Source organism: Myotis myotis, unplaced genomic scaffold, assembly GCF_014108235.1.
Source record: "Myotis myotis isolate mMyoMyo1 unplaced genomic scaffold, mMyoMyo1.p scaffold_m19_p_38, whole genome shotgun sequence".
In the NCBI taxonomy this organism is placed as follows: Eukaryota; Metazoa; Chordata; class Mammalia; order Chiroptera; family Vespertilionidae; genus Myotis; species Myotis myotis.
In genome coordinates, this window is record NW_023416344.1 from 1,512,049 (window position 1) to 1,522,605 (window position 10,557).

At 60.2% G+C, this 10,557-nt stretch overlaps 1 protein-coding gene across 3 annotated transcripts; it reads right to left on the reverse strand.

Moving 5' to 3' along the window:
* Positions 1-1,721: 1,721 nt before the first annotated feature.
* NIPA1 (NIPA magnesium transporter 1) lies at positions 1,722-10,520 on the reverse strand. Of its 3 annotated transcripts, none has more exons than XR_004966768.1 (6): positions 10,328-10,520; positions 8,334-8,381; positions 7,790-7,880; positions 6,782-6,942; positions 4,124-6,236; positions 1,722-3,720 (listed from the first exon to the last, which is right to left on the reverse strand). XR_004966768.1 is itself a non-coding variant. In XM_036303583.1 (6 exons), the coding sequence occupies exons 2-6, from the start codon at positions 9,535-9,537 to the stop codon at positions 5,725-5,727; spliced, it is 930 nt and encodes a 309-aa protein (XP_036159476.1). In that variant the 5' UTR covers positions 9,538-9,615; positions 10,328-10,458; the 3' UTR covers positions 1,722-5,724. The 3 variants fall into 3 exon arrangements, 2 of the variants coding, with proteins under 2 accessions (XP_036159476.1, XP_036159475.1); XM_036303583.1 differs by adding an exon at positions 9,420-9,615 and having other exon boundaries at positions 1,722-6,236; positions 10,328-10,458; XM_036303582.1 differs by having other exon boundaries at positions 1,722-6,236.
* Between the last annotated feature and the right edge of the window lie 37 nt (positions 10,521-10,557).

Below are 10,557 nucleotides of genomic sequence, written 5' to 3' on the forward strand. Positions count from 1 at the left end.
CTGGAGGCGGGATTAAATCAGAGCCCGGATATCCGGGGTTGTCGGACAACTCCGATAGGCTGGAAAAGTGGGTTGGGCGGGACCAAATGGGTGTCGGACAATGTGGATAGGCTATCCTAGAGCTAAGGGCGGGACCAAATGCAGGAGGTGGGATTATATTAGGGCCAGGATATCCGGTGGGGGAGGCAAACGCGGATAGGCTGTACCCGGGCTATGGGCGGGACCAATTGCTGGGAGGCGGGACTAGACCAGAGCCCGGATATCCGGGGTTGTCGGACCTCACCGATAGGCTTGAAAAGTGGATTGGGCGGGACCAAATGGGTGTCTAACAACGCGGATAGGCTGGAGCAGGGCTTATAGGCGGGATCAAGTGCTAGGCGGCGGGACTAGACCTGAGCCCGGATATCCGGGCGTGGCAGACAACGCGGATAGGCTCGGTCAGGGTACTGGGCGGAACCAAGTGCTGGAGGCGGGATTTGACCAGAGGCCGGATATCCTGGGGTGGCAGACAAAGCGGATAGGCTGAATCAGGGTAATAGGCGGGACCAAGTTCTGGAGGAGGGACTAGATCCGAGCCCGGACATCCGGGGTAGTCGAAAAGCGCCGATAGGATGGAAAAGTGGATTGGGCGGGACCAAATGCGTGTCTGACAACGTGGATAGGCTGGACCAGGACTATGGGCGTGACCAAGTGCTGGAGGAGGAACTAGAACAGAGACCGGATATCCGGGGGTGGTAAAGAAAGCAGATAGGCTGGTGCAGGGCTATGGGCGGGACCAAGTGTTGAAGGCGGGACTAGATCAGAGCCCAGGTATCCGGGGGTTGAGGAAAACCTGGATAGGCTAGATCAGGGCTGTGGGTGGGACCAAATGCTGTAGTCCGGACTGACAACGCGGATAGGCTGGTCCAGAGCTATGGGCGGGGTGTGTTTGGAACGCGGAAGGGCTTGACCAATTGCTGGTGGCGGGGGGGGGGGGGGGGGGGGGGGGGTAACTGCAGTGAAGTGTGGCCAAGTCCTTGGGACGCGGTGGGTTCAGCTTAGGGCTCATTTGGTAGGAATCTGGGAATAACTGCATTTAGTTTGTTTAATTCGTTCTTTTTAAAACAAATATTTTTATTGATTTCAGAGAGGAAGGGAGAGGGAGAGACATCAATGCCTCCTGCACGCCCCTCACTGGTGATCGAGCCCACAACCCTGCACCTGCCGATGGGGAATGGAAACTGGGACCCTTCCGTCCACAGGCGGACGCTCTACCCACTGGGCCCGACCAGCCAGGGCTAATTCATCCTTTTAAAAACATATTTTTAATTGGCTTCAGAGAGAGGCAGGACGAGGGAGAGAAACATCCATGAGGAGAGAGAATCACTGGTCGGCTCCTCCTGCAGGCCCCACGGTCCGGCCAGGTCGGGCACAAGCCCAGGAACTTGGCGGTTGGAGCCGGACAGAGTGGCAGGTGCAGAGCCGTCCGGGGGGCAAAGTGCAGCATAGGAAATACTGGCTACTTTCCTGTCTGAAACCAATAAAAACATTAAAAAAGAGAAAGTAGTCACTACATGGCGACTCCTTCCTGTCTCGTAGATGTGCCCGACGACGTGCAGGGGTGGCCGGTCCTCCGTCGGGAGGGGACCGGGCTCCTGTTTCTGCAGGAAAACGGGAAGCGCTGGACTGAGAAGGAGGTGAAGCCTCCCCAGGTCGGGAGCAGACACTTCAGACAACGCGGGTTCGGCTAGAAACGTTATTTATTTTAAAACACACCCGGGGTAGTAAATATCGGAAAACTTCATCAACAGCCTCTGTTTACATCAGGCGGCACATGCTCGGGCTGCTGCGCAGCGAGGGAAGCAGGTCTTAGCGCGCGCGGCCATTGGGAGCTCCCGGGACGTTTCCATGGAAACACAGACGCAGCCCGTCAGGGCACAGGCTCCGTCTCGCCGTCGTCCTCTTTCCCGATCGTGTCCCATTTTACAGGAAAGGAATGGTTGTTTAAAAGGCAAAGACAGACTCAGGAGCGATATTAAAAACAGCCTTAGGTTTTTCCGGGGTGCAACAGTGACATGAGGGGGTGCGTGTAGGCGGGGGGTTTGCTGTTCTATTCCGACAGGTGAGCGGAATCCTGACCTTCCGGGTGGGACCCGTCCTTTGGCACTAGGGGCTCGGGAGCTCCTGACGTCCACCTGTGCCGGGTGGTTCGTGGTCTGGGGGACGCGGCTGGAAGCAGGAGGCTCGGCTTCATTCTTTGCAAACCTAAGGCGACAGCGTCCGCCCGGCTCACCCCCATCGGCTCTCCCGCGGACGCAGACCCTGCGGGGAGCTGGTCGCCGCCGGCCGGCTCGCCCCGTGCAGCCCCTACACGCCCGGCTCATCCCCGGGAGACGGCGGGATACAGGAAACCCTTGCTTTTTAAGACAAACAGAAGGGAGCTTAAAGCCTCGAGGAATGATGCCAACTTCACACCCACGCACTTCACCTTTGCTCAGTCAGTGCTTGAAGCTGTGTGGCCCTGAGCAGACAGGAGGCCGGACGGCCGCGTTTCCACGGGGTCACCCCGGCCCCCCACACCCGACCCGTCACCCGAGGCTGCCAGCAGGCGCCCAAGTGCAGGCCCCCCAGAGCCATCCCCTCCCTTTTCGAGGTAGAGAAACTGAGGCACAGAAAGGTACAGGGACTCGCCTAGAACTGCACGATTCGAGGAGAAAGAGAGAAAAGAACACAGATCCTTCTCCCGGGCGCGCTCCGGCCTCGGCTGCGCTCGGCACCACCGGGCACGGGGAAAACACGTTTACTTGCTCGTCCTTCCCCACCGAGTGTCCATTCTTTTACCAGATATTTTTTGATGTAACAGACATTTCCTTAAAACAGAATTATTCTGTGCATTTGCTAGCATGTGGGAAATGTGCATGGAAATACATTAGAGATGAGGCAGGTCCTCCTCCCATCTCCATCCTCCTCCATCTTCTCAGGACCCAATGGAGGGTGAGGATTTGGCCTGATGTGAAGTCACCTTGAAGCTCAAGGACAGGAGTCCGCCCCCAGGACGAGGGGAGTGGGCGTGAGAAAGGCAGGAAGCGAGGTATTTGGCAGGATCAACCGGGTTGTGTGACGTCTGGTGGCAAACATCTCTCCCTTTCCAACCGGAGTCTCAGACTCCCAAGTGCGGGCGGGAGCGGCACATGCGGGGAACTCACGGAGGCGTCCTGGGAGCAAGTCTCAGCTGAGGAGCGCCTGTGGCCTTTGGTCCCTGAGGAGGCGGTTCTCCAGATTCCGACCAGTCCTACTTGGCGGGTGTTGGGGGGACCAGGCCTTCCGACCCCTGGAGCCCATCAGACAGAGAGCAGGACTGGGCGCAAGGACGCGTCCCCGTCCAGCTTCCCACTCGGCCACAGGAGGCCCAGCCGGGATCCAGTCGCGTCTGGAAAGAGCCGGGGGCGGAGGTCGGCCAGCAGAGCACTTGGGGGCGGCTCCAGGTGAGCCACGCGGGCTGGTAAAGGGGTGTCGCTCCCAACAAGGTTCCCCGTCTCCTCGGACCAACGTGGCCGCCCTCCCCTGGAGACCCGGGTCTCGAGGGCTTTGCCAACCGTCTAGGAACCGGCCCGGAGCCCGCACAGGGCTGAGCTGTCGAGAGGGAACCAGAGACGACCACAGCCTTTGATGGTCCCCTTTCCATCGACCGGAAGCCCGAAGGGGAAGAGCAAAGCCACCTCGGGCGGCTGGGATGAGCTTCTGCAAAAAAAGGCAAGTTTAACAGCGGCCGGGCCGGCGTGGCTCCGTGGCTGAGCGTCAGCCTAGGAGCCAGGAGGTCACGGTGCGATTCCTGGTCGGGGCACAGGCCCGGGTTGCAGGTTTGATCCCCAGTACGGGGCCTGCAGGAGGCAGCCAATCCGTGATTCTGTCTAATCATGGATGTTTCTCTCTCTCTCCCTCTTCCTTCCTCTCTGAAAGCAATAAAAATATAAAAAAAGCACACACAAGAAAAACAATATAAAAAAAACCATAGGGATGGCCACCCAGACAATACCTCCTCCTGTAGAAGGAATGCCAACCGGCCTGCAGCTAAGCCTCACATGCAAGTCGCTGCAGTGAACTGGCCCCGGGTCCCTAAAACGGCTGATGATCGGAAACCAACCTTCGGAGAGCTGATGAGGGCCGATGACTTTGTGTCTGCGGTGACTTTCATTAAGTAGACATTGTTAACGTTTAAGTAACTTCGTTGCTGCTGTCAGCTCAGGAGCCCGACGAGCCATGATCGTCTCATGAACTTTTAATCATCAATGGGCCCTTCGCTCTGTTAAGCCGTTGCACTTCAGGCCGCCTCCTGGTTCACAGGTGAGGGGACGACCTGCCATGGGTCTTGAGCTCTGGTTTTGGCCGGAAAAGCCTGTTTTTTCTTTTGGGAATGACTTTCACTGGGGATCACCCGATGCCGCCGTCTGCTTCACGGAGTCCACGCCCCAGCCCTGCCTTCCAGCGCGGCACAGTCCGTTTCGCTACAACCTCGCCCGCGAAGGACACGGTCTCCCGTGAAACACGCGTCACTCGCTCTGGGCCTGGCCCCAGGGCACACGCGCGGAGGGTCTCTGACCCAAATCCTGGCCTCGCCGGCGGCCAAGACACTGCACTTCAGAAGCTGAAGGAGAGGCGGCGAGCGGCCCTGGGGCTCTGCTGTCCCAGACAGCGGGGCGCAGGCCAAACCCATCCTTTTCCCCTTTTGCTGGAAACTCTTTGAAAACTCGCTCTGTGTGTTTGTTCCAATTGGACGGGCCTCGGCCTCACTGGGCCCTCCACCTCGTTCCCGAATCACAGGTGAGCCGCTGACCACGCACCCTCCCGTCTAACAGCTGTACGATCAGGGGACAGAAGTCACGTCTTCTGAGCGGCCGGACGTTCACGGACAGAGGACGTGGGCCGCACTGGGTTCGGGATCCCAGCCGCACAGACGAAGGTGGACGGATGAGGGACTGCCTGCTCCTCCCAGCACCGTCTTTACTGGGCGACGATGACGTGCGAACGGGCCAACCCTGTCTCACGTGTCTTCCGTCCTGACTCTGCCCACAGACGGGCACGCCGTTACCTACGGCCCCTGTACACACGCGTGTTCTGCATGGTGACACGACAGCGTAAGCGTTACTGTAAGCCCAGAGAGCAGACGCACAGCCACAGCCAGACTAAGTGAATACAGTTCAAGTGATAAAGGCACTGAAATTGACTCACGCTACCGGACGGCCCCCGACAGCGCGGCACTGCCAGCCAGCGCTCTTCTCGCTCCATCTGCCACGAACGCGTCTCGGTGTCCGGGGAGGGAGAGCCAGCTCAGAGAGGATCAGACACGAGTGAACGCACGGACCGCTGACGCGGACGAGGCCAGAGGGGCTCAACGCAGAACGACCCGCCTACGGGCCACGTCCGGGACCCTCTGGTCAAGGACGACCCGCGAAGAGCCCGTCTTTCTTCTCCACGTGAAATAATGTCAGGAGGTTGGAAGGAACGAGGACTCACGACAGCTTCCGGGGTCACGGCAATGAACACGGGTCCCGCTCCTCAGAGACGGCGCCAGGAGCAGCCTGAGCCCGGAGAGGAGAGGCCCCGCTGCCCACGGACCGCACACCCACCGAGGTGCCACCAGCTCCAACGCCAGCCACGTCGCGGCTCTCGTCCTTCGCCGCAAATCAGGTCCCGAAACCACACCCGTGGCCTGCTCCTCGGGCCCCGTCCCGCCCCCGCCGCCCCCTAGTCCGCCTTCAGGTTGGCTTTGTTCATCTCCCCGAGGTTGAAGTTGAACTCCTTGAACACCTGGATGAGGACGATGCCCACGGAGACGGTGGTGAAGCCGCAGGCCATGCCCAGCGAGTCCACCAGGCCCACGTTGCTCCACTCGCGGAAGAGGATGGCGGAGGCCAGCAGGACCAGCGTGGTGAAGACCACGTAGTAGATGGCCCCGAACACGGAGGAGTCGAAGCACTCGAGCGCCTTGTTGATGTACCTGAACTGGACGATGATGCTGCAGCCCAGCACGGCCAGCAGCACCAGGCAGAGGCCCAGGGCGCGCCGGCTGGACGGGTTGTTGTGCAGCAGGTCCTGGGCGGCCAGCCCGATGCCCTTGGTGGAGGGCACGGTGAAGCTGCCCAGCAGGGAGCAGATGCTGATGTAGACCATGATGTTGGTGGGCCCGTGCGCCGGCGCGATCCAGAAGATGAGCAGCAGCAGCATGAGCAGCACGATGCACAGGTAGCCCACGAACACTGCAAGACACGGCGAGCGCCCGGCTCGTGTGACTGTGGCTTTAAAAACGTGTTTACTGACCTCAGAGACGACGGGGGACGGAGAGAGAGAGAGAAACATCCACGATGAGAGAGAATCATGGGCCCTAGCCGGTGTGGTTCAGTGGATAGAGCGTCGGCCTGAGGACTGAAGGGTCCCGGGTTCGATTCTGGTCCAGGGCACGTGCCCGGGTCGTGGGCTTGATCCCCAGTGGGGGATGTGCAGGAGGCGGCCGATCCACAATTCTCTCTCATCAGGGATGTTTCCATCTCTCTCTCCCTCTCCCTTCCTCTCTTTCAAAAAATCAATGAAAATGTATTTTTTAAAATGCACAGAAAAGAGAGAGTGACCTCGGGGGGACCGTGAAGGTAAGTCACATGGGGGGAGCGGGGCCGGGACACGGGTGGCCCCCAGCTTGAGGCCCAGAGCGGAGCCCTGGCCGGGCCGGGAGACAGGGTCACTCCGCACCTGGACAGAGGGGGCCTCGGGGTCCCCCCACGAGCTCGGGGGCGGCAGAGGGGGTCACCTGGGTTGGTCAGCTTCTCCTCCAGCTCGGCCTGCGTGGTCACACTCTCGGATTTCGGGGAGTGGATGATCAGCACGACGGACCCCGCACAGCTGAGCAGACACCCCAACTTGCCCAAGATGTTGAGCTTCTCCTTCAGAAGGTACGAGGCTAGAATGGACCTTCGATGTAAGAAAAGAGGGATCCAGGCTGGGATCGGACCCTCGGCCGTCCCCACTCACAGCAGTTCCTTAGGAAAACCCACATTTCCTCGCGGCCGGAATTTACTTTTTAGTTTGTAAGAGTAGAGAGACGGGCAACTTCTTGGAGTTAATTCAACACAAATAGGACTTTCATATGAACTCTCTGCACAGCCAAGACACAGGGAAGGACTCAACTTGCTGTGCTATCCAGTGGATATGAAATACACCAGAGCAGCAAAGGGAGCTTTACGACGGACAAAATTAAAAATAATGCACCTTATTTTTTAAAAAAATAATCAAAGCACCTACGTTAGGTAAGAAAGTGGGATGTTAAAATTGCTAACATAATGACAACTCGTGATCAAAACACTTAAGCTCTGGCCGGTGCTCAGTGGTTAGAGCAGTGGCCTACGGGGTTGCGGGCTCGATCCCCAATGCAGGGTGTGCAGGTCCGGAAGGGTCACGGGTTGGATTCCTGGCCAAGGGCATGACCCTGGGTTGCAGGTTCGATCCCCGGACCCGGTCAGGGCGCAAGCAGGAAGGAGCCAATCGACGTGTCTCTCTCACATCAATGCCTCTCTCTCTCTCTCCTTTCTACTCTCTCTAGGAATCAATGGAGAAAATACCCTTAGGAGAGAGTTTAAAAAATAGTAATTCACACGACTGAACGTGGAAGAAATAAACCACGTCGAGTAAAATACCAAAGAACTTTCTCTAGCGACAATTTCACTTCTACTCTTTGAACAGAATCACTGAAAATAAAACGTTTCTGTCTGTCTATGTAAACAACACGTGAAAACCCAAAACACAGGGTCCCAGCTCTCACCCGAACGGCACGCCGAGGGCACCCAGGGGCGTCACCAGGACCGTGGGGACCGCCGTGTAGGCCAGGAAGTTCCCGATCTGGCCAACAGCCACTGGAATCAGACCCGAGAGAAGCGACGGGTTATCACTAGAACCAGGGCCCTCGCCGGTTCGCAGAGGCCCTGCCCCGAGAAAGCCGCTGCTCGCCCACTCCTCGCGAGAAGCCCAACCTGGGCATCTTGGCACCGGCCGGGCAACATGTCCTTGTTTCAGAAAGAGCCGTGCAGCCCAGCCCGCGTGGCTCGGGGTCGCGCTTCAACCAGTGAACCAAGAGGTCGCTGGTTCTAACCCCGTCGGGGCACAGGCCGGGGCTGCGGGCTCCATCCCCAGTGGGGGGCCTGCAGGAGGCAGCTGATCCATGATTCCCTCTCATCGTGGACGTTTCTCTCTCTCTCTTCCTCTCTGAAATCAATGAAATATATTTTCTTGATGGAAGGAAGGGAGGAGGGAGGGAGGGGGAGAGGAAGGAGATCAAGCCCCCCCCCTCCCGCACACAGGGTACTTACTTGCGATCGTGCCTGCCCACCACACCACGTCTGTTAGGTAGGAGGTACCTAGGACAGAGTGAGACACATGTCAGGAAAGCAAGAAGCCGGAGGTTGCCCTGGCCTGTGTGGCTCAGCGGATAGCGCGTCGGCCTGCAGACTGAAGGGTCCTGGGTCCGATTCCAGTCAAGGGCACAGGCCCGGGTTGTGGGCGTGATCCCCAGTGGGGGGCGTGCAGGGGGCAGCCGATCCATGATTCCCTCTCATCATGGATGTTTCTCTCTCTCTCCCTTCTCTGAAACCAATAAAAATGTATTTTAAAAATTTAAAAAAAGAAGGCAGTGGTTTACAAGCTGAATAAAAGACTGACATGAAAACTGAAGCTGGAAACAATAATGTTGCCCGTCCAGAGTGGCTCAGCTGGTTGGAGGGTGAGGAGAGAGGGGCTCCGCACACCCCCAGCGGCTCCCGCTGCCCCCGCCCCCGCAACACACAGGTGAGGGGGGAGGCACCTTGCAGCCGGTCAGTCAAGCCTGAGGTGACTCCAGCCCCAGACACCACCCGACCCCCAGGGAGAGCTGCCCCTCGGGGTCCAGTGCACCCCAGGCACCATGACAGTAAGTGAGCCCGGACTCCACGTCTCCTGTCTCCTCTTCGTACGGAAACCACCTCCAGGAAGGAAGCCAGGCCCCCGGCTCTAACTCTCACTGCTCTCACCACCTTCCTTATCGGAGAGGAGATCTCCCCTCGGCGCTGGATGGCGGCTGACAGGGCTACCGCGTTTCAGGCCGGGCAAGGGCTCCGGATCCCGTGACCCGGTAGAGGCCACAGGCTCAGTTACTCAGCTCTGGGCACCTTCAGGAAAGTTCAGTAAAACTTAACATTCAGCCCGGCCCGCGTGGCTCAGGGGCCGGGCGTCGACCTAGGAACCAGGAGGAGGTCGCGGCTCGATGCCCGATCGGTCGGGGCACCTGCCCGGGTTGTGGGCTCGATGCCCAATGCCGGGCGTGCAGGAGGCGGCCGGCCCACGAGTCTCTCTCATCCTGGACGTTTCTCCTCTCCCTTCCTCTTGGAAATGAATATTAATTAAAGCCATAAACAAAATACCGGTGACGTGATCGTTCCCCTCCGCGTTCCAGGCCCCTCGGTCTGTGTCCGCAGGCACTTGAGGCTGCGATGGAGGGCGCGTCTGGAATGTGAACTTGAAATGCATGTAATTCTCCATCGCACGCCCCGGGCAGTCTCGTCCTGCCCCGGCGGGCTCTTTTTCTTCTTTAACGTTTTAACTTTTATTTATCCATTTCTATTATATTTTTATAGATGTCGGAGGGGAAGGCAGAGGGAGAGAGAGACATCCATGATGATGAGAGAGTCGCCGCACCCTGGGGATCGCGCCCGCAGCCCCGCCTGTGCCCCGACCGGGCAGCGGCCGTGACCTCCCGGGTCCTAGGTCGCCGCTCGGGGGGCCCCCGCTAACCACCGGCGCTGCCGGGGTCACAGCATCCACCTGCCGCCTCCGGGCGCCGAGGGGCCGCGCAGGCTCCCGGCCGGTCCCCTCCCCCCCGCGCGGGGCTCCGCGGGCCCATTTTGGGGTCCTTCACGGGCCTGGCATCTCCTTCGCTCGGGGTCAGGGGGTCACGCCCGAACCCCACAAGGATCCAGGCAGGACCCGGGCGCAGCGCGCAGTGCTCCCGGGGCCCCGCGGAGCCGGGCCGGGGCCCCCGTCCACCGGGCGGTTTTCGGGACGGACCGGGGAGGAGGAAGCCGCGGGGGGACCGACCCTGTCACCGGAACGAGGCCTCGCCTGCCCCCGGAAGGGAGAAGCGGTGGCGGCGACACAACTCGCGCCGCTCGCTCGGGGCGCCCGAGGGGGGGGGTTCTGGTGGCTTCGGGGGCGGCCCAGGTGGAGATGGGTCCGTGCGCGCCGCGGCCCCTTCCCTCCCCGGCGGAGGCGGGACCCCGGGCGCCCCCGATGGCGGGCACCCCTCCACCCCCGCACCCGCCGCCCGCCCTACCTCGCCGCTTGGCGCGCACGATGCCCTTCTTCTGCAGCACGAACGTGGACCCGTTCACCAGGCTCGACACCACGGCCACGCCCAGGCCCAGCGACACGGCCGCGGGGCTCGGGCTGCGCGCCCCCTCCCCGGCCGCCGCCGCTGCCGCCGCCGCCGCTGCAGACCCCATTCCGCCCGCGCCGCCCTCTGCGCCTGCGCCTGCGGGAGCCGGGCCGGGGGCGGGGCCATGG